The sequence below is a fragment of the Zonotrichia albicollis genome, chromosome 7 (assembly GCF_047830755.1).
Source record: "Zonotrichia albicollis isolate bZonAlb1 chromosome 7, bZonAlb1.hap1, whole genome shotgun sequence".
Lineage (NCBI taxonomy): Eukaryota > Metazoa > Chordata > Aves > Passeriformes > Passerellidae > Zonotrichia > Zonotrichia albicollis.
In genome coordinates, this window is record NC_133825.1 from 34,826,144 (window position 1) to 34,854,135 (window position 27,992).

The 27,992-nt window shown below is 36.4% G+C and overlaps 1 protein-coding gene across 1 annotated transcript; it reads right to left on the reverse strand.

The window, feature by feature from the left end:
* Positions 1-1,344: 1,344 nt before the first annotated feature.
* PDE6C (phosphodiesterase 6C) lies at positions 1,345-27,619 on the reverse strand. Its single transcript, XM_005481220.4, has 23 exons — positions 27,140-27,619; positions 18,746-18,898; positions 18,550-18,639; positions 18,177-18,317; positions 17,602-17,676; positions 17,449-17,513; positions 17,276-17,342; positions 16,531-16,578; positions 16,176-16,325; positions 15,411-15,554; positions 15,258-15,326; positions 12,960-13,106; positions 12,462-12,569; positions 12,243-12,352; positions 10,120-10,207; positions 8,531-8,631; positions 7,305-7,412; positions 6,653-6,716; positions 5,780-5,854; positions 5,552-5,635; positions 4,536-4,689; positions 3,709-3,715; positions 1,345-1,763 (listed from the first exon to the last, which is right to left on the reverse strand). Exons 1-23 carry the CDS (start codon positions 27,617-27,619, stop codon positions 1,703-1,705), a joined length of 2,589 nt encoding a protein of 862 aa, XP_005481277.1. The 3' UTR covers positions 1,345-1,702.
* Between the last annotated feature and the right edge of the window lie 373 nt (positions 27,620-27,992).

Genomic DNA, 27,992 nt, shown 5'->3' on the forward strand with positions numbered 1-27,992 from the left:
GAGTCAAATCCAATCTGCAGCAATCTGCTTAAACGTGTGCAACTTGCCCCAAGGGGCTTCTGTCGACTGCGTTGCTATTTTTGTTGCTTCAAGTATTGTATATTAATTATATGTTCTGAATAACTAGCTTCTCTTTGGGTCTTTAACATACAGTTATAAAAAGTTACACTATACATATTAAATACATAATTTAATACAGTTTAAACAAAATTACATTATCAGACAACCTTGAAATGGTTTTCTTTAGCAACGGCATTTAATACAGAAACTAACGTGATACCCAGTTCTATGTCATAACTGTTTGCATAAAATACTTGGTTCATTTACAAGTCAGAAAGTTGTGAGTGTTTGGAGGTTTTTTGTGGATTCCTTTAATTTTGAGTGAGAAATGTACACAGTTATCTCTGTTCACAGAGCATTCTTAGAAAAGTTTATAAAGAGCAAATTGCTCATTCTCCTTCCGTATGGATAAGGAGGGTCCTTCAGAGGAAAGAAAAAGCATGGCTCTGCTTTGTTCAAAGGAGCAGGAAAAGTGGCAGGATTGAGTCTGAATGTTGAATTTCTCTATTGCAGGAGTTGCATTTGACATCCAGCTCCTTAGATTTGAAACTGGTTCCAGTGAATACTCAGGTGTGTGTCTGACATAGTGGCCATTTGGCCTCCTCCATGGAGGAGCTGGCTTCCCGAGTGGAAGGTACGGAGTGGACTTGGTCCAAGGCTTGGGGGGGAAGGTCAGTGTTCATGAAGAGCTAATTTGTGTGCACTCTGTCTACTTGGTTTCTTGTTATCTTGTAGAAGCACAGGTAATGGCAATTTTGATGTGCTTTACTTCTGCTTTGCTCTCCCTCAGAAGATTAAATTGATTCCAATTAATTGGTTTTCAAATGCTTTAATTTATTGCATTTTGAAAGAGATGCACTGGGAGTATGTCAGCTTTTAAAATGCCCTTGAAGGCAGATCCTGCTGTAGATATGCTGATGTATCTTAGTAAACTTTTACTTGTGTGTAAAGTATGACATTTGTGGTCTGCTATTTTACATTTTTACAATAAAAGCTGCTTAGTTTAGGAACTGTGGGAGAGCCATTTGCATGTGATCAAAAGGCTACAATGGCTATAATTTACAGATTTATCATTGGTAATTTTGGAAAAAAATCAGTGTACCATGGGCCTACTTTTTATGGATAAGAGCTAGGGAGTTGTGTTGTGCATTCCTAAAGTGAAAGAAATGGGACTTTATATAGGACTGAGAATGAAGGAAAATGACAGAATTACAGATTAAGGAAATACACATAATATAAAAATCTAAATATCAAAGTTACAAATATTGCAATTTTTGGTTTGAATTTTACATCTTAAGTTTCATTTAGTAATTTCATATAACATCTGTCAAAATTATTTATATTTTTTCTGGACAGTGTGTAGAAGTTACAGATTTTAATAAAAGCACTGTATGTAAATTGAGTGACATGAAAAAATACCTAGAGCACACAGTTAACTCATTTTGCACCATTATTTTTTCCAGTTTTTAATTGTAACCAGTTTTTAAATCCATTAAAAATTATTTCCAACAAATGGCAAGTGTTTAAAAGGATTAAAAGATTGATCTATACTATTCTATGCAAAGCAGAAATCCACTGGGGCTCATTGAAGTTCTTTCTAGATGTCATTTCTTGGAGCAGGAACAGTGTCTGAGACAAAGAATTACAAAACTACACAGGTTTTGGATTTTCCTTCTTCACCACCTCCACCACCTCCGGCAGCACTTTCTGTTAAAAAACAAGGAAGGAAAGTAAAATAAGTATTTTCTGTTAATTTTTGCTGCTCTAATTCCTTATTATGGAGTGCTGCTTTTATTTGATGCATATTATGTATGTTTGGCTGTCTGAAATTTCACTGCTTGTCTGGGATATTGGAATAAGAAACAATGACACGTTATAAATACATATGTGTATATAGTGTAGGAGTTGATACCAACATTTCTCAAGGGACCAAACACACACTGAACCACTCTTACTGGAAAGTTTCAGTATTTAAAATACATGACTGTCCCACACATACAAAACTGAGGTATGCAAGCCATGCCAAAGAAAGAAACTCTTGAATCAATATAATCTGTGAATCTGTTTTTGAAGCAGATGATACAAAAACTTTAATTTGACCTAACTGCATAAACCTTTTTCCAACCCTGCATGAATCCCTTTGTAAATACTAATTAAGAGAGAGAGACTTCTCATGTTTTTATTTACAGCTACTGATTCTGTTACTCTCTCTCAAATGATGCCACAGATGTTCATTGGTCATAGTTAAGATTCTTTCAATGTAATAAACTGCATTTCCAGATTCACTTAAGGTAAGATACCAATATTAGAATTAAAACTTACATTTGAAAGCTGTGGATCACCATGTTACTAGGTCATTTTCGACCCTTTCCACCTGCATTGAAACATGTCACATGATCAGTGTCCTACCCTCTGTAATTTGTGGATATAATCAACACTATGTTACTAACTATGTATTTGATTTTCTCAGTTTAATACTGTATTTTGCTCTACTTCAGTTCTGAACTTTCCACTGTAGTGGTTCAGCAAACATGCTTATTTTGTGTCTACTGGATGGCTAAGAATAGCCAGGTCAGTGTGTTCTAGAGAAACCACCATGGTTCAGCATGTATCAAATCTTTGTTTGTATGAACTGACTTAACAAACCCATCTATTTACATGGCCTTGATTTGACAGGGTCAGATCTGTTCTTCACAAATGCCCATGGCCTCATTCCAGTGCGTGTTTTTAAAGGACTCAGAATGATTCCCTTTTGTTTTGTGTTGCCAATTATGATATGCAAAGGCCAGATCCTTGGATTCTGCACATCAGTCTGTCCATGCCTGCCTGTGTAAGGTTTCCTATTTTCCTATGAGGAAAACACTTGATTCCAAATACCAATGATATAGAATGGTCCTAACTTCCAAGTGAGAGTAGAAATAACTGACTCTCCCTAAACTGATTATTTAATTTTTATTTAAGAAGCTTGTACTTAGCAGCATTGGATCTAACTTTGGTAACTTTTTTTGGTAGTGTTCTTTGCTGAGAAAGCAAATGTATAAGGAGGTTTTAAGCTGTGTAAGGAGGTGCCAGGTTTTGAATGGAAACTTTTCAGGTTTTGTTTTGTTTTGCTGGTATTTCTGTAAAGATCAGATGGTTATGTTCCAGTGTAAGGAAAAAGTACTTTTTTCATACTGACAACCAGCTAGTTCTCAGCAATAAATGAATCTTAAATAAAGTTATATGATTTCAAAAAAATGAAAGTGTAATTGAAAATAAACTTGGGAGCAAGTAGGAGGGTGGAAGTTTTGTGAAAATATGTGTAGATAGTATCACACTGTGAGCAGACCAAAATATTTGACTCATTCTATTAAACTCTTTCAAAAATCTGCTTTGATTAAATCATGTAACTTACAGGACTTCTTACACCACTTTGCAACAACTTTTTTTGTTCTTTTTTTTATATTTACTTTTTATTGTAACCTAGTATCAATTTTACAGGAGCCTATAATTATTACACACCCTGACAATAACTTGATGGGTGGCCTTGGATAGCTTCTATTTTGTGAAATGGGAATAATACTCACCTATTTGCCACAGATACTGATTAACAAATTATTCAGAACTGTTTTATATTTTAAAGATGTGTGAAACACAGAGTAAACTAACTTTTCTCCTTCAGACTACCTGACCATATAACACTATTTTAATCACACATGGGTTTTTTTCATCTTTGAACCTGTTCAGTCATCTCAATCAATTGGCAGAGCTGTAGCTGCTGCTCCACATGCAATACAAAGAATAAAAGTAACTGACTCATTTCACTCAAGTGAGTGACAGGTTTCAAGTTTCTATAAAATCAGATTCTCTTCTAGGTTATGCTATGCAGAACCATGCTTCCAATTTTAGGACTTGGTCTGTCTTTGGAAGATTAATGTTGAATTTGTTATATGAGAGAGTGTATTTCAGCCAAGAAACTGGTGGTAGGGAACTAGAGCCAAAAGCTTTATCTTAAACTTGGAAGAGAAGTGGGGATTGTCACTGTTTTTTATGTTCTGAATGCATACTCTGTTCCCTTATGTTTTTCATTTTCAACTGAAAACAAAGCACCTGAATACATTTGAGGCTAATGCCACGCAGAATTTTGATACATATCTTGTATTTCAGATAAGCAAGGGTTTAATTACATTCAGTTTCAAGTCTTTAGATAGAAGAAATGTTGCATTCCCTTCACTTTTGTGGTGATCATATTATATAATTCTGCAGTTCAGGAAATGAGGTCAGTGTACTGGATTTGTGTAGTCTTTAAAGGTTACTTCTCTTTCAAGTAAAGATAAACCTAATTTGGCTGATTCAGAACTTGCATACCATTAGCATAAAGTTTAATATTGCACAACTGGACTGCATATGTGAATTTGAGAGAGAGAGAGAGAGAGAGAGAATATGTTGGCTGCCATAAAAATATATGTAAATGAAAACCTAAGAAGTTACTTAACCTTTCTGGGCAGCTGCTTCTTCTTCCTTTTTCTTTTGTTCCTCAATAGCTTTCATTTTCTCTTCATATTCATCAGCTCGTGTTTTCCACTCAACCCTGTTGTTTTGAAGACCATCAAACATAGGTGTAATTTCCTTGTGAAACCTTGAGAATTCCTGTACAAGCAATTGAAATTAGTAAATTAGAAATTTGTAAGCACTGATTAATTTTTAGGTCTGAAATTGTAGAAATACTGTTGAGAAAACATTTCATTATTCTATTACATCTAATTCCAAGGCATATTGTTGGAAATACTGTGTTTGGATTATAATGCCCTATTGTGCACATAGTCTGTTAGGAAAATACTGAAATTATATGTTGCACATTTTAATATCTTCCTTAATCCCACATACGATTAGCCTGACTCATATAATACAACTGTGATACATGGTATTTTATCATATGATTATCACTATCAGGATACAATTAAAAAGTCTGTTATCCTGTAATATATTCCAAGCAGAAGGGGATATTTCTGAATATATTAAAAAATCACATCACATTTTTGCCTGTCATTTTTTAATAATATTAAAAACCAGACAGGGATAAAGAACGTAGTCATTTCAGTGCCTTACAAAAGAAACAGCATATTACATGCCTCAAATATTGCATATTCATATTCCCTATGCTGTGTTATTAACTGCTTTCTCTAACTATCCACATTGCTTGCTTATATTGAATGGGACTAGAAAGAATCAAGCTGGACTTTGTAACTCAGTCTTTCCAGGCAATAACAAATCCTCACCCTGAACTTTCACTGGGATCTTCCTCTTTTATGAATTTGCTTCACATCTCTTGAATTTATTCTATGGGAACAATTCTTTGATGTAACAAAATACTGAAAAATTATGGTGGTTGTGATAGTGGTTCAGCCTGTGACCAAGAGTACTGCTGCTGTCTGGAATTTTTACTGCAATTTCTTATCACTAATTGTGCCATCAGAACTGCTGGAACAGGAAAACAAAACAAAATTCTTACCTTGTACACGAATGTACACACAAAGTCTATGAAACCAACTTGGAGCTTAGGTAGTTCATCTCCTTTGTTTCTGTCCATCATAGGCTAGAACAAAAGAGCAGTAATTTGGAATATGTAGATATCATGCTTTTTGGCATAGTGATCTCATAAGCATCATGGTTCATTATTTATTCAGTGTTTTCATAACAGTTAATATTGCTTAACACAGTGAAATGATTTAGTACTTACAATAGGCTGTTGCTGTAGCACAGTTCGTTCCAGGTCGCCTTGCTCCCAGAATTCATTTGCGACCATGAGGGCGACCTGAAGAGGTACAATTCAATGAAATTGTGAGCAGAAAATAGTAAATTTAAATAAATAGAACAAGGCTTTCCATAAAATGTGAAAAGCCCTACAGACACTCTCTGCTGTACCTAAAGTTTTTCCCACAAAATTATCACTAGCAATATTTTGATGCATGCTGTAAATAACAGGTTATTGCCTACAGAAACAAGGCAACATTAGCAACATAAATCTTGTAATACCTGTAATGTGTATAACTTAAAAGAACAAGTATTTGCAGTTGTATTTTGATTATGCTTTGTTAAAAAATATTCCTGTAAGGCTAAGTGATGAGCTTTAGCAGGATGGTCAATAATACTGGAGCACTTGAAGTACTTATGTAGCACTCTGTATTACAGAATTTTTGTGTGTTTAAGCTGCTTTGCAATGGCACCAAGATCTACAGAATAGACACAATTCAAACCATACTGTTGTTAAACCTGTGCCTTAAAAATAGCTGGAAAGTAGCAAAAGTTGTCTAGCAAAGAAATAATTGAGTGATATTTAAGGGTAGCTAGAACAGCTGCCAGAATCAGCGGTGCCACTTTTAGTGGAAGCACAAGTGGAGAAGGGCTGACAGCTGCAGAGTGTTTGACCACCTACACTCACAGTGACAGAAAGGTAGAGGTTCTTTTCTGGAAGAAAAGAAGGTACTGGAAGCTCTGGAAGGTACTTAAATATGCATCAAGTAATAATAAGTTAATTTTTTAATTCATCATGCACCAAATGGGTAATAAAACAAAGAGTAAATGCAGTATTGTCTACTTCAAAAGTACCTACCTTACTCTGCACTTCCCAGGGCTTGGTTATTGCAGACAGGTCACATCCAGTCATCATCATAGCCCTTTGAAAACAAAATCCAAAACAGGAGTATAGTTTTGGGTGTCAGGAAGATGGTACTAGACTCTTTTCAGTGCTGCCCAATAACAAGGTGAGGAGCAATGGCAATAGACTAAACCACAAGAAGTTCCATCTCCATGTGAGTAAGAACAAATATTCATTGAGGGTAGAAGAGCACTGGAACAGGCTACCCAGGGATGTTGTGGAGTCTGTCTGGAGACATTCAAAACCTGCCTGGACCAGTTCCTGTGTAATGTACTCTAGGTCACCCTGCCTTGGGAGAGGGGTTGGACAGGATGATCTCCAGGGGTCCCTACCAACCCTAACTATCCAGTGCTAGGATGATTATTTAAAAAAAAAAAAAAAAAAAAAAAAAAAAAAGTCTAGGTGTTAAGGAATTTAAGATGCCAAATGAATTAATATTTTGCACATTTTAAGAAGATTTTAGGCATCAGTCTCTAAATTAAAATGATGGTTGTGCTCATCATTGGACAACAACTAAGTCTGAATTTGCATGTTTAGCAGCCCAAATTCTTTTAAAATCTAGTCCTAGATAATTGATTGAATAAGGAGTAAAATATTAACCACCTACATGATGACTTCTTTTTTCGTTGGGTCGATAGATATATACTTAATTGCCTGCTCTTCTGATTCCATTTTTTCAATTGCATCCACAATCTTTTGAAACATAGTTCTTTTCCTGTTAAAACAAACCAAGAAAGCATATATTACTGAATGTGAGTTCCTGCATTAAAAATAAAATATAAAATCTTATTTATGATATTTTTGCTTTTTCCAAGTACCATCCTAGTCATAGTAGTATCAAAGTAATACTTCCCTGCTGTTGAATGGAAATTTTTCAGGTAACCCAGACACTTTGATTTTGTTACATACCACTGGTATGTGAAATAGTATGTCAGAGTTCCTGACAAAGAAACAACCAATTTCCTACCTCTTCAGATTAAACTCTTTGGGGTGACATTCTTATTTTTTAGCATTACACGTTCGTTACTTCCTGTAACATACTGAATTGGGAAAAGTGAAGCAAATACTAATAGATGCTCTATCACTCCCTCCCACCAAAAATCCTGAGTTACTAAGACCTGACTGAAAAGAACTATCAAAAACATAAGCCTGTCTTGCTACTGCTTCATAAATCTTCTACTTTGTGGTTTGAATGAATGAAATAATGGAATTACTCTTCTCTAAATCTTAATAACTGCTATTAAGCAATTTCCTGAATTTTTACCTGTCTTCTGTCTTTAAATTGTCCCAGTCATAAAACAAAAGTCTTCACATATCTTTAAGGAAGATACCCATTATTAAAGCGCACTAATTCACTAACTTAAGAACAGAATTGATAGTTTGAAATTTGGAGTCTTTGGCATATTTAGCACTGGGAACAGTGGATGTCTGACAGGATGTTTTAATTTTCAGCATGCTCCTGCTTACTCTGTGTATCTGTTGTATGGTATATTAAATGTCACACATGCACACAACATTACAATTAGGCTATTGAATGCAGACTTCTGGAATACAGTGCTTGCTGTAACTAAAAGTATGTTAGAATGACCTACTAAATGTATTATCTACTAAGTATTATATATATTCATGCGTTCTCTAATTTGAAAGCTTATAATCCAACTGAGAATATCTTGGTTTTTGCAAGAGTTAGACTCAATGGCAATGATAAATAGAGCTCTGTTCTCTGCATATAAATATCTTTGTATGCTGTAAATAAACAACTAAAAACTACAGTTATACATTCAATAGGACTGATTTTTTTCAGTAGGAAGTTATACAGAATTTAGTACTTACTTGAAATACAAAGCCAAGTCAGTTGCTATTATTGCAACTTCAAATAAGTGCAGAACGGTTTCATACTGGCGCTTATTTAGGTTCTGGAAGATGTTTAAGCTCTGCAAGGTGGAAAGTTTACGATTTCAATTCCTTTCATAATACTGTCTTTGGTTTGTACTATACATATTATCTCAAATAGGGTAACAAAACTGGCAGACTAGTCCTTAAATTAAAATAGTGTTAAAATTAAAAATTCACATTCCATTAACCTAATTTTCCTAACTTTTTTAAAGCTTCCCAGTTCCCCTCTTCTTCCTGTTAAACTGGGTTGGCACAGTTGCCTGCAGGAGTGTGTGGGATCTACCGCAGTACGTGCAATGTCGTTTTCCTCAGGCAAAGGGAATGAGACCATCATACAGCATTTTTTAAAGTGTCTTGATTTTATTTCCTTCTTTAACAGAGACACAAGGCCTGCATGATCCAAGGCACAGTGATGCTGGTGAGAGCCTCCAGAGGTCCTGCCAAATGCTCTGCCCCAGAGCAGGAGTCAGGCCCTGGCATCTCACATTTGACAAAGTACATTGCCATCAATAAAGGGAAAGGTTTGCTTGTTTTCATATCATAAACCTTTTAGGTTTTTTATTAACACAGTGCTACTGCTTAGCATAAGGATTTATTCCGTGGCCTTGCCTTATGAGGTCAAGCAACAGCATCACCACAGGGATTAGAAGTGGAAAATGAGGGTGAAGTGGGCGCCTGCCCTTCTGCTGCAAACAAGAGATGGAAGGGGTGCATATGTGTATGCCCTGCTGCTAAGCCACCCTCCAAAATACATGGCAGAGAGTGTAAACAGTGTGTTTTGCAGCAGCCGGGCAGAGCCTGACGGCGCTAAGGGCAGCAGGGTGGCCGGTGTCCAGTGGAGGAGCCGGGCCCTGAGGGGCAGCTGAGCCTGGGGGTGCGGCGGGAGCGTCCCCCCACTGCTGGGGAGGGCAGCTGGGGTGGGCTGCCCATGCAGGGACATCGGGAACGGAGCTGCGGCAGAGCCTGCCATTCCCGGCCCTGTTAACCCTGAGGGGGGGCTGAGCCTGGATGGGCAGCTGGGGAGGGCTGCCCATGCAGGGACATCGGGAACGGAGCTGCGGCAGAGCCTGCCATTCCCGGCTTTGTTAACCAGGTCGGATGTGGGGCGGGTCTTGGTCTGAGGGCCTCTCCATGAACATCTTTTGTTCCTCAGCTGAATTCAGACCTCATAAACCAGGCACAGCCGCTTAATGACAAGATTATATATATATATATATATATATATATATATTACATTTTCTGCATTGGTTTCAATACCAGCTGTTTTGTGCAAACAGAAAAAACCTGAAGAGTGTTAGCAAGGCCCAGAGGAGAATCTTTTCTATCTGACGTGAATCTGTCCCAGGACAGAATCACTGATGCCTCTCTAAAAGTGGAAAATGCATAAGAATTTTTCTTAAACTTCTGAATTTTAGCATTTCATATGTGGACCTAGAGAAATGCATGACACCCAGTGAAATTTGGAACATTGTAACTTAATTGGATCTTCAGTGTTGACTGATGTGAACAGAAGGTCCATGACATACCTCATCTTGCAGCAGGGTTTTACTGTACTCGAGGTGATGCCTTTCCAAAATGGAAGAGCCATGAAGTTTTGCCAGGGGAGCAGCTGACCTGTGGAAAAATAAGAAATTATTTAGAGCATAATATATATAAATATAATTTGAAGGCAATAGTTTTTATTCAGGTTTCATATTATTGGTATGATAGTATAATCTGTATAAATTACCCATTGGTAGATGCAGAGAAAAAACCCCAACTTGCTTCCCTTAATTTTTGTAACTGTGAAATGATGGAACTTGGAGAGCGCTGGGTGTCAGTGCCACTAAAGTCAAAGTCATTTTTAGATGCCTCAAAACTCAAAAACTTTGGTATTTAAAATATGGCTTCGTTTTGTCCTGCGTGTTCAGTTTTGCTGTTTGTTTAATCTATGCTCCTTTTAGGTACCTTAAAAGTAGCCTTTATCCATCTTTTAGTGTTTATTCTCCGGCATGGCTCCAGAACGTCTGTAATGACTGGGCTGTGTGCCCTGGGATTCTAGTCAACTGTATCTTAAATCTGAAGTAACAGAATGTGCTGGTTTTGCACCACACAAAATAATGGAGTTTAATTCCTCTAATGCTCTTGGGCTACTTCACTCCCCCAAAATTGCCTTTTTATGGGCAGCAAAAGTCCTGATAGCTCAAGTTTGTTCTGTTTTACCACAGGTCTTAAAAGCGTTCTGCTGATGTTGGACTAAGCTTCAAGAAGAGGAAATTCTACATCAGATTATGGTTTTGAGATGAAGGCAGAAGCATCCTACTTACATGGGCTCCAGGTAGGTCTACATGTTTGGAAGTGTATTTTCCTCCTTTTTCCCTTGGTTTATAGCTCTGTTTCCCAGATAATCCAAGGTGGATTGCTACATGGCACCCCTATTTGCTGATGTGATTAGGACTGTTGTGGTAAAGCCTGATGAGTTCTATAAATAGCTTTACTGCATATGACCTCATGCAGAGGGCTTTCATCTAGGGAAGACCACAGTGGAAAGATTACAACCCTCTTTAAACTTGTTTGGATCAGAGGCAGTCCATTGAATAAGAATCAGGATCTGTCATTCTCTTTCCTACGTCACCTGGAGAATCCCTGGGAATAATCAGAAAATCCCTTTGCGTCACTGCTCTAGCACACAGGCTGAAAAGACTGAAATGTGAGCAGTGGACTCAGGGTCAGAAGGGTAGGATCAATCACTCTGGAGATAGGGTTGGTGGAAACTAGCCAGAAAATGGTAATCTTCTGATACATTCTAAGAATGTATGATGACATTCTAAGAAATGTGTTCTCTGGCTAGCACATGGAAACAAGCCCACGCAGATCACATAAAATACTAAATGGTAGGGTGTTCACACCTCAGGAGAAGAGTGAGTGTCACCATGATACATAATGTTTTAATACAAGGGAAAATTTAAGTGAATTAATTTTTTTTTTCATAACAAACAAGGTAAAAATCACAAAGAAATCCTTTAGACTATTTTCTCAGGATGTATTACAGCATGAATTGCAAAGCTTGAACCTCATGATGTGTTAACTTCTGGGCCTGTGGACCCAGCAGTAGAACTCAAGCTTGTTGACTCAGACTTTTGTATAACATAGGAGATTACATCTCAGGAGAGGACCTATATCAGGAAACTGAGTGTGGGGAAGAACAGCTGAACTAGTCAAATTAGACAGTGGAAAACAGAAAAAAATTCTGTTTCACTCTAGACTGTCTATATCACATCTTGAATCACTTTCCAGAAAAGTGCTTGTGCCCTGTCTTGAAAAAGTAATCCAATTACAGATTTTAATTTACTTTACTAATTTCTTTGTGTCCTCATGCACATGAAGCTCTGTCTGCTACAATCCAAGCATTGCTAGAGTTTTAAAAAGCTAGAGTCTTAAAAATGGATTGCAGCTTCAGGAGATCCTTCTAAGATTCTGCCTTTGCATTTTGTCTTTGTGTTTCAGCTGCCTGAAGTGCTCTGGGGCAGAAATCTTCTGTAGCATAATTATTTATTCATGCCAGATGAGTATGGAATAGATACCTTATATTCTTGCAAGTTTTGATGTTTTAAAATTTGCTTTCCACTAAAGGGAGCACATTTCCTTATATTTGATCACTTATACTTACTTCATTTGATACAGGTTATTGGTCCCTCTGTGATCAATGTCATGGCAGAAAGCAGCAGCAACCATGGCAAAGGCTTCTAAATCAGTATAGTATTTCTTTATTTTTCCTGTCTGTAAAAGAGAACAGATAACTCTGAGCATGTGTCTTCCTGAATTTTCCATCTGGAGTTGAAAGAATACTACTAGTTAATGAATTTGGGGTTAATATTAGCAGCATTACCATCAGCAGAGTAAACATTGTTTGTCCCACATTGAATCCATGTCTCCAGTTGTGGTAAGTGATATCCCGATAACCTTTCCTGACTGTGTACATCCATCTTGTAAGGACCTGTTGGGAACAAAAGGGAACAGACAGCTGTTAATTGAAACAGAACCAAGGAACTCCCATTAAATAACTAGAATATACTATGAAATTCTAGAATATACAATGATTTTTTAAAATTTTGCAAGTTCTTTGAAAAAAAATGTTTTTCATTAAATTAAACATAGAAACAGCAAATTTTTCTAACATAAATGCATGTGGATTTAATTCCTTACCTATCTTACACAATGCAGGATTAATTTGATGTTTTTCTGACAAATATGTTTCATTGAGAATGGAATATTGTTAAACATACCATTAATATTTCAGTATTGCCTACTTCTAGATTAAAGCATGTAAAACCAGATATTTTTCTTCTATTTAAAAGTAAATATAAACAAGAAAAATAAACCAGACCTCAGCTGGGACTTTGAATTTTTCAACAACATTTATCTCAAAGAACAGTCGTATTCCACAAGTTATCAGGCCATGCTCTGTAACAGGGAAGTCACTGAAGCGGAATTCATACAGTTCTAAATCTTTTGGATCGGGTAATTCTTCTTTCTGTTAGGAAATAACAAAAACAAGGGGTTTTCTGTCAAGAACAAAGATGGAAAAGCTTTTTTAATTTTCTTCAGTAGAAATACTGTTCAAGGACCGTATGCTTATTATGTCTTCAAAGGTCTCAGGTGTCAGTATGAACTAATGTATATTAAATTATGAAATACAATCATGATACTGCTGGCTTTCTTCTCAAAATTAGTAGATAAAACCCTTGGGCAATTCCTACTCTGAATTCCAACAAAATGTGTTGTAACCTTCTCAACATTTCCTTAGTTTAGAAATCTTGGTCCTTGGAAATTGTTTTCCTTGGTATAAAATCCCATGATTCTCCCACTTTTAGCCTGATCTCAAGGCTACATTAATCTTTTTTCTCAGCCAAACTAAAATTGCCTATTTTGTATATATGATACAGAGTCACACTGAATAGCCTAACTGGTAATAGTGCTATTAGTGAACTGTTGTCTAGCACTCTTCATCTCTCTCAAAGCCTAGAGAGAGCAGCATCTGATTTTTTAGAGTGTGTTCCAATCCAAACAAGAATTCATCAAGGAAGTCTGATACAACACAAAAATAGCTTATATTATCACAATTACTCCCTCCTCAGTAGTCTATAAAGGATCTTCTCTTTATAAAGGAAAAATACAACTGAATGCATGCATATATTTCAACAAATAAGGCTGATCATCCCTTTCCTTCTCCCTGGGTTTTTCCTTTATATCTGCGCAGATCTGAGATCAAGGACAAAGAAACCTAGACCAGTGTTGTTTTAAGACCCATTACTTGGTGAATCATCAGATGTAGAAACACCTGCTTTATCCTATTAGTTATCTGGGATTCCAGGTCTTATAATAGGATAAAGCACTTGCATGTAGCCTTGGCAGTGCAGAAGATATTAGACCTTTGAATTTGTGACTCCACAATGTTGAAAGAACAAATTGGCTTTTGTAGATTTAAAAATTCACACCAGTATTATGTTTTTTAAGTTAAAGCCTGTATCAGAATAATCAGGTTTTGCTCTACCCATGGGAAAATTTTACAATGTCTATTATTTTTTGAATGCTGCTAAATTAAATTTCCTTTAAAAGGCATGTGAAGCTACACACTGTCTGTTGATATTTTTTTTCACCACTTGCAAGCTGTGTGAGCATCTGTTGTGTGGAAGCCAGTAAAACATGAACACCAATGCATTCCAGCATGCATGTATACATAACTAAAAAGAGTTTAAGGAGATCTTTTCCCTATGGCTATGTGTACATTAGCAAATGTGGTATAATAGGAGGAAACATGTCAAGTGGTTGGTACTGGAAGTCAACAGATTTGTGTGTATTTTGACCTTTTTCCTTCAACCTAGCTCTGTTTTGATCCATTAACAGTGGAAGTTCATTCAGTGTTTTCATTCAGAGCACATCTTTCCTCTGAATTTGAGGCTTTTTCTGATAAAGTAAGGCAATTCATGTGCTCCAGGACTGTTGAAGTACACTAAATGGGCAAAAATAGGAGCTTTCTTTCAAAGACAATGCCTTTCTAGATTGAAGTACTAAGGCAGCCAGAGGACTGCACTACAAACTCATTTTTGTTTTAGTAGTAGCAGAGTAGTAGAGCAGAGAACTCATTAGGCCAAATATGTTTTGTCTCTGTGGAGTCACAGGTCACTGTCTTTAGACCACTCTACCTACAGAAATGCAGGAAAAAATAATCTGAAAGTAAATTTTTTCCACTGGACACTGCTGCCTACATTCTCTTACCTACAATGCAAGTATCCTCACCACAAAAAATATTCCTTTCTTTTATTTTCAGAATTAAATACATTAAATTCAGTTATAGATGTAGCATTTTCCCTATGAATATTTTGAGAAATGTAACAATTTAAATGTTAATTAATATAAAAATGTCTATGTGACTGTGACTGTCCAAGTGTCTTAATGTACATTTGTGAGAGAATGCTTCCTTTGGGTAGCAGTGGGGTCTGCACAAAGAAGGACAGAAGAGGGTGAAGATGTGTTGCTAAATCAACTCTATCTAGCCTGTGGAACTGATAGCTGACATTGATTGTATTCATCAGGATTTCACCATACACAACCTTTTCTATGATGAGGGCACATTACTCTGTGATATAAATACATCCCCTGAATTTTCAGTTTAATGACTTACCAAAATCCTGATGAGATCCTTTTGATCGCATTCATCTAAACTTTTTGCATTCAATTTCTCCTTGTATTTCTAAAAATGAAAAAGAGTAAGAAAATTCAGGTTTTGTATAGTAAGTGTCCTGTTTTAATTTTGTGGCTGTGGACAGAAACTTACCAGGATAGATTCAACTTCAGCAGGGGTGGCCTTTGTCTGGTACATAAGCATTTCCTGAGCAATGTCTTTCCTGTTTTCAAGTTTGTTCATTTTGTCATAAGTGTCAGTATTTAAAACAGACCACCCCAGGAACTGTGTGAGAGTCTGCAACAAAGTCAAGTAAAGCAGAGATGATGCCATGACAACAGAATGAACGTGAAAATTTGAACTTAGTTTTCTTCAAGTCCCATTTCTGTTAGTGCCCTTTGAAAAGCAAGGTACCACTCTACTTGTTAGAGGCCTTTATCTTCCTTCAGCCAGTTCTGCTAGCACTCACAGCTTCTAATGACATTTGGCTCATTAAGTAATTAATATTCCCATTTTCTATACAGGACTTTGAGGCTTATGAAGCTTAAGTCAAGTGGGTGGACTTGGGTACACTGTGTAGCATTTTACCTTGCCTGAGTGCATGCGATTATGAATGCTCTGTGAGCTCCCATGGTCACATGGACATGCTGACCATCATTAAAAAGTCAAAGGATTAAAAGTAAAATTATAAGCAACTTTTGTTTATTGCTGGAATGTAAATGATCACTTAAAAATGTTCAGTTTTATAAAGCAAGATAAAATCTCAGATTCTTAAGAAACTGCATTGTGAAGAAGATAGACTATTGGCTTGATGTTAATATGGCCTATTTGAAAAATTTTGACATATAAAAATGACTTTTTACTGCAATATTTTAACATCACATATCTCCTCAAACCCTTTAATCCTATTAAGCTTACTTCAGTGATCTGTTCATCATACTCGTCAAAAGGTTTTCCATCTTTCCTGTTGTAAAACGTTGCAACTCCCACAATTTCTTCTTTTTTGTTGACAATAGGCAACGACAAGACATTTTTGATAACCCATCCTGATTCATCCACTGGTCCTTTCTGTAGGAAAACCAAAAACCAGGAAATGTGTATTTCTTTGAAAGAAATAATACAGCTATGGACATAAGCAATGTAACAAAAATTTTTTTTTGTGCATCACAATCAAATGAGAAATTATTTATAAAATTATCTGTATAACCTAATAATGACAAGCACTAGAATATTTTTCTACAAAATTTATAATTATTAACATTACTGAATTTACCTGAAATGTGAAGTATTCATCTGCTGGTGCATTCATCATGTTACAAATCTACAGCATAAAGAAAATGACACATTGTTGAAATGGAATATAATGTGCATCAAAATTTGGTCTAATAATTTTTAAAGGAATATTTATTTTCTAAGCCAGCAATAGAAAGCATCCTAGCTAGCTACAGAAACTAAAACTGTTCCTCTTAAATTAGATGTGCTTGTTCTAACAGACATAATTTTGGAACATTTGTAGCAAAGTCCCTCAGTGTCTCACAGTGCAAAAGCATAGTGCTTAAGAAAATCACTTCCAGTTTAAAATGGCATGGGGGTTTCTAGAAATAAATGAGTACTAAGGGCTCTATTAAAAATGTTACAGGGTTACCCATAGCTGTCATACATCCTGACTTTGAATTACGTATGTCTATGCAAGAAGATATAGGAAATTAAGAAAAATTTAAAACTTTGCATGTGATGATTTTCTTGCTTTGACATTTTTTGTGACATTTAGCACACCAGGAAAGTGACATCAGACACACATATTGTTCCTCTGATATAATCACAATCTGAGAGAAATTATCCTGCCACTTTCACCATTTGTGCTGATGCTTTGCCTGCAGCCAAATACTGATTGAAATTATTTCACTGGAAGCATCATAGTATTTTTGTAGAAAATTTTGGTCATGGGGAGGTTTGGGGGGTTTTTTGTTCAGTCAGATGATTTAAAATGCTAGTTTTTAGTTTTGCTATGAACTTACAAGACCATTTTCAGCCACATATGTTGGCAATCCACTGACAAGACACCAGTGATCTGGAGGAGGCGACCTTTTGAGAGACAATGAAATTAATTTATTTCTATGATGTAGGCATTCTATTCTATCCCAGAAATGTTTAATTGCCACATATTCATCATCTGCCAGTGAATACTCACGGAATGACTTTGATTTCTTCTTGTCCATGTAACAGATAGTCAATAATCTTATAGAAGTTGACTTCCTAAATAAAAATATAAAAACATCTAGGTGACTTGTAGAACTTCAGTATCAAACTTAAGATTCATAAAAAGAAAAATGAACATCCTCACTCGTCCATCAGGTGTCTTGGGGCCTTTGTAAGGCTCTGCCTCCCCCAGCCGGATTGGCCACTCGTCGTAGAACTCCTGAGAAAATGATACACAGGGAAAAAGGAAAAAACAAATCAGTTCTGGGTTCATAGATAACATCACATCTGTGTATTACAGTTTGATTTTGATTTTTATTTCTACTTAGCTTACAATGGTCATATTTCAGATAGTATTAAGAAAACATTGGTAATTATATTCCAGACAAGAAGTGTTTGCCAGCTAATTGCAGGCTAATCTTATCCCTAAATAGTTGCACAGCTTAATTGTTCTTTTAGCAGGTAGATGTTTCTAAAGCAATAATCTGACCTGCACCTCCACCCTTTCTGTGTGGAATTATGAATAAGAAAAATTATTTCAGAATTGGCCTTTATGTTTATTTTGGTCGTATCCTTTGCGATATTTATATTTTGCATGTAATCTCTGTAACATTGTTAGGTTTTAAATAAATTATCTCCAAGAGTTAGAAAGCATGGGAACTTTGTGTCTTGGAGGCTTCAGGTTAGGAGTTTCTAGCAAGTAGGAGAAACAGTTTTTACCTTCTCTTTAGTCATGTCCAGCAGACCAACAGAGTATCTTTCACAATTCAAATACATTCGAATAGTGTACAGTGCTTTATGAAACTGTCGTTCTATATCTGTTAGCTCTTCAAATACTTTGTTGGCAGACCACAAAAGCATCTATTTACAACAAAAGAGAAGGAGGATAATGTTCAGAACAGTAAGAAAACATAAACATATGAATCCTAGGCATTCCAGAATGAAATTATTAAGTGCATCACTGTTAACAAATTTTAAAAAGAATAGATAGATTGTATCCTTACTTCTATAAGATTGCAAGTTTATAAAATAGTGGGAATGATAATTCTTTCAGAGGAAAATGAACTATTTTTATTAAAAAATGCTTCTATACCTGGCTTTTTCGTGATTCGATATTGTGGAGATATGACGTATGATTATTTCTTATCATCAAAGACATAAAGTTGAGGTATTTTTTAAATACCTAAAAATGACAAAGATCAAAAATTAAACAAAAGTATTAAATTAAGATATAGAGTCACTCAAACTACTTGTTGAACTAAAAGCTGTGTTATTGTGTGACATTTTACCTCTTCATCCTCTTTAGAGAACTCAGGGGCATTTAATTTGTTGAGTGCCATCACAACAGCAAGCACCTCTTTACCCTGTGTAATTGCCGTTGCCAACATATTGACTGTTTTATAACCAGTTTTTTTGTCCATGAAGTCAGAAAAATGGTTGTTCTGAAAAAAAGGGGGAAAAAAATCACAAGTTAAATGCAGAACAATTACCATGCCAAGAGGAAATGATCCTTTTATTTGTTAACTGATGTTTGCAATGCTGTGAGCACTGTTTCACAGTGAAGCAGGTTCATACTTGGAAAAACCCACTATCATTACTTAACTTGATCTTGCAGAGTTATATGTACAAGCTTAACTGAAACATTGGTTATGAAGGTAGCCTATGAAACCAAGTTTTGTGCAGGTCTTTATTATAATGCTGAGGAATTAAAAATATGGGAAATACATGATCTTGTGGCTGCCTGGGAAACTAATCTATATGGTTTGCGTTTTAGAGAATTTACTTCATATCTGTGTTAATATTTATTATTATTGTATTATTTCAGTAAATAAAATTCATTATGCGTTTCCCTCATACAATATTTAAAAGTACCTTCTGTCCTGTATAAAATACTTATGGCAGAGAAGCATCCCCAGCAGGTATTCCCCTAGCTGACCTGTTTCTTATTTCTTCCTCCCATCCCTGTTGCTCCCAGTTCTACAGCTCTTCTGGTGAAAGCAGAGGATATAGGTATAGGATATAGGACCACAGCTGCTTTTGTTGCATCTGTGATCCTGTGGGAGTAAGGCCATGTGACTAATGAATGAGCCACAACTCAATACTCCATATTTACCTTTTCATCCTCAAAACCAAATGCTGAAGAGGGTTTAGCAAAAGCTATTATTTTAATTTTTTTAATGTAAAAATATTGAGAAGCTAGTTCATGCTTCATGTATAACTCATTTATTTAATATATTAACTCATATATTTATTTCCTCATATCCAAGAAATTACTGGTGTTTTCTTCAAAGGCTTTCGTGTTCTCTTTAATTTAATAAAAAAGGGATTTAAACATTTCCAGGGAAATCTGTTTGTCAAGGGTTGTTATGTTTTGTTATGTTATTAAGAAAGTACATCTGAATGAGGTGAGTTATGAGTTAGAGGTTTGAAATCTGTTGAGATGTGCATACTGAGAAATGCCATGGTTCTACTAAGCAACTAAAATAGCCAGACTGTCTTCACAGAGCCTTTTCCATCCCCTCACAATTCACTGCTAACATGTCAGTACTCAAACCTCTCCAGAGATGAGCACTCAGCTCTCTGATACTGCATGTCTGTGCCCAGAGCTGCACACACTGCTGCTGTTCATTACTGCCTTAGCTTAGGCAGCTGCCATGTGCCTGGTGCATCCCAAGGTGTCCTCCTTGCTGACAGGCTGGAGAATATTGCAGGATGCCACATCATGGAACTTCAGCTTTCATAGAGTATACATAAAGCTTCTTAAAGAAAACCCCAAACAAATAAGCATTTTCTAGGTTATAAAATCAAGCATGACAATGCTTGGAAGTGCTAGAACTAAAATTGTTTGTTATTTAGATTTTTCCTTTTAATTCTCTTTTGCCCCTCTTCCCTCTAGCAATTGTTTCTAGTATAGGCTGAATTTATGACATATACAACTCTAACAAGAAAGAATTTTTTTATGTCATCAAAATATTAGGGTTTGGGCTTTTTCCTTGTTTTTCATAATCTCTAGGCAGCCCATCTTTTATGTTTGCATTTTATATTTCCTTCTATTTCAGCGAAACAAATTAAATGTCTGGAAGTAACTCTTAAATATTGTATTTATGCCCTGGGCTCTCTTACAGAGAAATGATTCTCTTAAAGACATAAATCATCCCCATAAATCTCATTCAATGTATCAGGCTCCATTTAGGTTCCTGGAAAATGTAGCCACTTTTGAATATATTGTCCTTGTGAAAATGGGACGCTTTCTCTGTTTCCAACAAACTGCCTGAGTTGTTATTTTCTTTTTTTTCTCAGAGAAAAGCATAGGGGCATCTCCTGTAACAAACATCCAAAGAAAATGCCAGGCAATCTGTCTCTTCTGTGTGAAAATCAAATACTGTCCTGCAGCCTGCTAAACAAGTATGTAATTACATGGAAATATTTGTTTTTCTGTGGGATGTATTATCTACCGACACAACCATTCTGGACTTGGGTGTGGTTTTGAGCTTCAGGTTTTGCATTTCTAACTGTTTTAGCCATTGAAAACCCAGTAAATTAGACAGGTAACTTGACCCTGTTTTGAAGTCCCTCTGTGTCACTAAGGGCATCTAGTGTTCCTAGTGAGGCCCAGGTTCCTGGGTTTAGGGTACTGTGTTATTCCTGTGAAGGAATAAATAAACACTTCAGACACTCCTGGATTTCTGAACACTTAAAAGGGATCTCTAGACACCAAGTGAGATGAATCAGCAGGATTCAGCTGCTGTGTTTTACTTTGTTTAATAATGCCAGAATGAGGGTAGAAGCAGCAGTGATCAGAAGTGTTCAGAAGAAGCACTTTGGTCATGCAATTTTTGCAAAGGATAGAAACATTTTAATACAAGTCTCTGTTAATAAACAGAAAGTTTAGTAATCACAAGCCATCCTGTGCCTAGACAGTGTGAAGCAGAAAGATAAAAATACCTTCTAATGAATTGGCAGCATTCCCACAGCACATACAAGAACTCCTGTCTCCCATGATTTGCACATACAAACAAAATGTTGTGCTTGGATTTAGGCTTTTCATTAGTGGATATTTTTTACATAATTTCTAGGAGTTTTGAAGCCTTTATTTCCAAGAGAGTTGTAAAAATATTTTCTCTTGGGAACATAAGTGCTTTCTTTTTTTCCAAAGAAAATCACTCTTCACAATATCTAAGGAATCATGTTCATAGAAGAATCAGCAAGAAATGTGGTCTGCAGTACCAGAGCCAGAAGAACATCTTGGTGCTTCCATGACTACATAAATGTGGACACTTAGTTTACTTGAGCCTGATCTTATGAATCAAACTATCTTTTAGAACAATGTTTTGAACTTTCAGCTCTCAGTTAAATCACAAAATAGACTTTAAAGAGAAATTATGGAAAAGAAATCTGCTGCTAACTCCCCAACTGTAGTACATTTGCAGACATTTCCTACTAGCTCCATTTACTGTTGAGATTCCAAGCCATTTAATTTACAATGATCAGTTCTTTTCAAAGGCCCTGAGGTATGCAATATATCCTGGATTTGCAAAGCCATCACCAGAGTCTAGCTAGCACAACCAGCTAGCACAACCCTTTTGATGGAGGAATGTTTCCTAATATCCAATCTGAACATCTCCGGGCACAACTTGAGTCAGCTTCCTGTTATCCTATTATTTGTTATTTGGGAGAAGAGGCTGACCCCCACCTTTCAGGGATTTGTAGACATTGATAACGCCCCTCTAAGCCTGCTTTTCTCCAGGCTCAACGCCCCCAGCTACTTCAGTCACTCCTCACAGGACTTGTGCTCCAGATCCTCCTTCAGCTTGGTAACCCTGCTCTGGAGATGCTCCAGCACCTCAATATATTTCTTGTAATGAGGTGCCCACAACTGGGCACAGGATTCATTGTGTGGCCTCCCCAGTGCTTGGTTCAGGGCAGCAATCTCTGCCCAGTCCTGCTGCCCGCCCTGTTTCTGATCCAAGCCAGATCCCTTGGCCTTCTTGCCCAGCTGGGCACTGCTGGCTCCTGTTCAGCTGCTGCTGATCAGCACCCCCAGGCCCTTTTCTGTCCAGCAGCTGTCCAGCCACTGCTCCCTGCATTGCTGTCTGAGGCTGAAGTGACCCAGCACACAAGGGTAAGATTTAATCCTGCAGGTGAGGAGATAGGGCCAAGACAGCAGATGTCTGTCCTCCTCCACCTCTTTCCCCTTGTAAAGCACAGAGGAAGAAGGGGTTACTGTGACCCCTTGCAGTTATGACTATTTTGCTCCTGTTGGGTGAGAGGTTCTGGTTTGGGTAGATGAAATCAGACTGTACATATTTCTTTGCATCATCTCCACGTGTTTCTGGTTTTCTCTCTGGTAGTTTTACAGCATTTTCTTCCTGATTATTTGTTCTTCCACTTATTGTCTTGCATTTGGCTCAAATTTCTCAAAATTTTAACCACTTGGGAGGTGATAATAATGTGTTATAATGCTTCATCTCTTACTTCTACTTAACCTAATTTCAATTTACAAATGTTTTTCTTTCATAATGATATAATTGGGTATGAATAGAAAATAAAAAACACATACCATCTACCTGGCCCTTTCTTGGGCCACACTCCAAAAATTACATATTGTCAGGGATGTCAATTTTATTTTAAGATACAACTCACTAGCATTACAGAACAAATTGACTTTGTTATTGTCAAGATGACTAGAGTTATGTCCCTGAAATGCTTGCTTGTTATTTGCCATATGTAATGATTATTTTGTGACTTCTTGAAATTGGATTTGTATTATATTAATTGCTTTTTCACATGAAACAAGAAAATTAGATAAAAGGGAGCTTTTAATTTTCATTTTTAATATACTTTTTTCCTTCAGTTTTGGAAACTTTCCTGTTAGAATAGTAAATAAAGGAAAGAATTTATTGGGTTTTTTTTCTGGAAGGCACAATGAATAGGAAAGCATTCCTATTCATTAAAATATTATGGTAAATTGACTAAATCTTTTCCATTATAGAAGATTGGAATGTGTTTCAATTTTTTCAGTTAATATTTGTTGAGTATGAGTTTCTGGCAATCTGGTGTTTATTATGAAGATAAGATAAAATGGAGGAGCATACATTAACATTTACAGTGCATACTCTTCCCATGCAAAAAGCTACCTCAGACAGCCTGGAGTCTGGGGACCAGAACATCCACATTAATCTGAAACTCCTGTCAGTTTAGACAGGCCTGGAATTAAAGTCTCTCCCACTCTTGGGTTAAAGTGTAGAGCTGCTATTCTGAAGCTGGATCAGCTTACAAAGGGATGATACCAGTGCTTGCAACTTGAAGATGTGTTTAAGTTGATTTGTACCATGGGTTTCCAGTGGTTAAATTAGGTGCCACAACAATCACTCTTCTGGCTGTTTAATCTCAGTTGGAATCTCCCATGGTCTCTTGTTTCTTCACTTCACTGGGAGTCATGAATTGCAGTGCAAGACCTCTAAAAATGATGACTTGTTTCTTCAGCATCAAAATACTTCAGCTCCTTTATAGATCTAATCCAAAAGCCTTCACTTCTTTTGAAGCATTTCCCACCATTTTTATAATTTTATACTCAACTAAAACAAACAATATTCTTTCTTGAGTTTCCAGTCCTAAATTAAATCCTTGTTTTCAAATACCTTTGAACTGAAAGGAGCAGTGCAATAATTTAAATAGGTTATGGATTAAAGCAAATATATAAAGTCTTTATTATTGGTTCTTACAAGCTGAGAATGTGAGATTTTGAGTCCCCAAAAAATACATACTCCTTGTAGAAGTATTTTTTAGTTCTTAGTTTTATTTGGAAATAATGTCTTGGAGAAAAATGTAAGGCAATTGTATTCTCCTTTATAATGTTGTCTGTGTTATCAGTTACTGTTAAAAGAATATTAATGGACATGTCAATTTTTTTGTAGCTTATTATTTTAGTTTGTAATATTTGAGGCACATAATCTGCTATACACTGTGAATAATGTAAGACAAATTATTAGGGGAATGGTCCTGCCTGGCCTCCTGTTTCTCACAGCTGTGAAATCCTGGATTAAACACTATTAGCTCTCACAGTCAACAGGTCCATAATCTTGTGGGGAGGAGACTGACTACTAAGTTAATTATCAAAGGTCTGTATCTTTCCCTCTGCTTTTCTTTTCTGGAGCATTAGTCAGGATGAGGAGCTTCCTCACGTTTATTGGTACCTTTCCAGTTAGAAGGAGATAATCCCTAAAGAACTGGTTACCAGGCACTAAAAGTGGAGTAATTTATTTTTCAATGATTTATTGCTGTTGTGATCTTTTATTGCATTTACTTTTGTTATGAAGGGGTAATGATTGAAGCGTGAAAATGTCACACCATGCCTTTGTCAATGTTGTCATGTACTTAAGACTTAAAAAACACTATGCTGTTTGGATATGGACCGTGTCAACAGTAAAAAGGGGATAGAAATAATATTTTTAAAGTACTAAAGCCAACTAAAGATAATCATTGTGCATTTTGTATTCTGACAAGGCACTAGGGGAAAATTTCTTCTCTGGCTTAACTCTTCCTGTCATTTTTTGTTCCTAATGTGGATAGCAGACAGTCTTGTTTGACTGAAGTGTATATGTAGTTAACTGAAAAATAATTATCCTTTCTAAAATGTGATAAAGACTTCAGTGGCTGCATATTTCTGCTGCCATGGACTAATTATATGCTTTAAACATTAGTGATTCAAGCTGCAGTTCTGGGTTTGCTATGGAGATAAAGATTCTGGTGACATAATAGGGAGATCTGCTTGTGTGAGGAGTGTGAACTTGGACATTGACTTTTTGTACACAAAGAATGAAAATCCTGATGTTTTTGAGATCTTTAGGGCTGTTTTTAAATATCAAACCTTGGTTCCAGAGAAGTCTCTGGGAGTTTTGCAGTTATGTAATAAACTGTCAATATTCCAATGATATTTAGTTACCAAATTTAGATTAATGAGACCCTAGTTGAATTGCATTTTTAAATGTGTGGCTAATGGCATAGACCTCAGTAATCCTAAGAGTGTAAATGGGTGCCTAAGTAAAGATTACCTTAGAATGATTGAATAGTAACAGACACTCAGATGACGTAAATTATTGAGCAAAAAAACACCTAGCAGGATTAGATGGACAGAAAAGTTATCTTACTTAAGCATGTATAAATAATACTTGTCACAAAATTTTGAACAAATCCTATTGCAAACACAGAAATATTTGGTTAGCCCTGCTCTGGGCACCTCTGATATAATGATATTAAGAAGCAGTGCAGTGTCTGATAGGAGGCACATCTTCCCTGATCCTCCTGATCTTTTCTCATGTAATCAGTCTTATGAACTTGGACAGATTATCCTCCAATCTCCCCATGTGGTGGTAAGAGGCAATAAATCAGACACTTCTTGTCAGAACAGCAGCCATTGAAGAAAGAATATTAGTGGTCAGTTGAAAATGAACTGATGGTTTTCTCAAATCAGTCAGTCTTCTGTTTGCCCCTGTGATTCCTACTTACATCTGAGGCAGTTTACTGTATATTGGAATGTTATTTTCCTATATATAAGCATTCACTTGTTTCTAAGCTTTAAAAGTAGCCCTTTATAACTTCTAGCATGATAAAAGATAATTTTTGTTTACCTCCTGCAAAACATAGTTAATTGCAGTGTATAAATATTTTGATTATTTGCATGGAGCATAGGACACAGTAGTGGTTTCTATCTCTTAAATATTCTGAAATTTTAACTTGGCTGTATAGGAAATACTGCGAATTCAGACTGTTGTCTTGATAATTATCTCAGCACCATTTGATTATGTTCAACACAGGACTAAAAAGAAATGAAGATGGCAGCATTTGATGATGCAAGGTTAGTTATTTTTAAGGAAATCTTAAAATTCAAAGCATGTTTGAACTACATGTCCCCATGTATTTCAAAGCAGTTTCTAAAGCAGATCTCACACATGCATGTTTCACTTTTGTTAGGTCACTCACCATTTTAATTAACATTTGTAATAAATAATAATAATAAAAACTAAAATAAATAAATAATGTAATAAATAAACTCTTATCAGCACCTTAAACAAAGAAGGTGATTTAGTGCATATTCAACAGGAACCTCAAAAATGTCAGAACAGCTCTGACTCAATAATTTTCTTCTATAGATGGTTTTGAACAAAAGCCCTGGATCCAGACATACTCAAAATCAAACCCATTTTAAATCAAGCACTGACATAAAGCTGAACGTGTATGTTGACATCATCTTCCTCTGTCCTCGTTCACTTACTAATAAAGATACATCTTCATTACAAAAGCTGCAAATTAAATGATTCAGAGGTGCATGCATGGCAGCATGAAATGATCCCAGAGAACACTTGCAAGCCCATACTGGAAAACAGAATACAAGCCTGCCTTGTTCAGCAGAAACTCAGGTACTTAATGGTCTCTATTAATCTAATACTCTCCTCCATTATTATAGTCACTGACATTACAACTACTGCAAGGACACTGAAAACACCTAACTAGGCAACTTTATGTGGTTCTATTGGATTCTAAGCCATCTCTGCTGATGCTTTTCTCATGTTATTGGTCTGGATTTCTGTCTCAGATTTTTCTGAAGAACAACTTTTTACCTCAAACTCTGGGCAGGAAGAAGTGAATGCACAGAACCCCATTCTCCAAGAGAAGTCACTTACCTTTGTCACGTCAGGTATATTAAAAAACTTCTTGGTATGAGCAACCCATCCCACTATCCCAATGTCCAGAGGAAAAACAGTCTCATTTTCTGGTTTCACCAAATTCTGCTCATAGCTGGAAGTTGGAGTGATATCAAGAATCCTGGAGGCTACCTCTGGAGTACCATTTCGGGAGCGACAAATGAACAGACTACACCGATCAGCTGCCAGCAGCTGTGCCAGCCTCTGCAGGACCTTGTGCACCATCTTTTCCATAACACATGCCTCATCCTGAAGTTCTGATACCAACTCAAAAATTATGTTACTCTCCTCCAGACGGGACATTTCTTTGAAGCTGATTCCTTCCTTCACATCTCCAGGGTTCACGTTAAAGATGCTTCCCACCACTTCAGGTCTCATTTTTCGGTCGAAATACTCCTTGGCAAACTGGGGATTGTTCTCCAAGTATTTTTCAACGGCATCTTTATTTACCTCACCCATTTTTGCTGGATTTTTCTTAGGATTTCTTTTAGAACTGCATCACCATCAAAGCAGGAATGGCAGCAAAAAGTCCTAACCTGTTACTAGTAAGAAAAATGTACTTTGTACATATTGTATAGCTCACAGACATAATACATTCATCTTCCTCTGTGGCTTCCAAGCCTTCTGATACTCTTGAGATATGACAGAAGGCACTGGCTTAGCATCTTCTTAGTGTGAGATCTTGGAGACCGCTAATTAAAGAGATGTCAGGACACTAAACCCCTGAGCATTCTTAGCTCATAAATCCTCAGGGAGCCATTTTAGCATTCTAAACTAACCAATTAATTCTTATAAAATTGTCAGATGTGTAGATATGTGTACCTGTGCGTTA

Bases quoted from the DNA above. Each gene is read 5' to 3' on its own strand.
- PDE6C (XM_005481220.4), bottom strand. From the start codon at position 27,619: ATGGGTGAGGTAAATAAAGATGCCGTTGAAAAATACTTGGAGAACAAT. The intron at 18,899-27,139 runs GTAAGTGACTTC...CCTTTTTTTCAG, and splicing joins ATATACCTGACGTGACAAAG to AACAACCATTTTTCTGACTT. The intron at 10,208-12,242 runs GTAAGTATAAGT...ATTTTTCCACAG, and splicing joins AATAACCTGTATCAAATGAA to GTCAGCTGCTCCCCTGGCAA.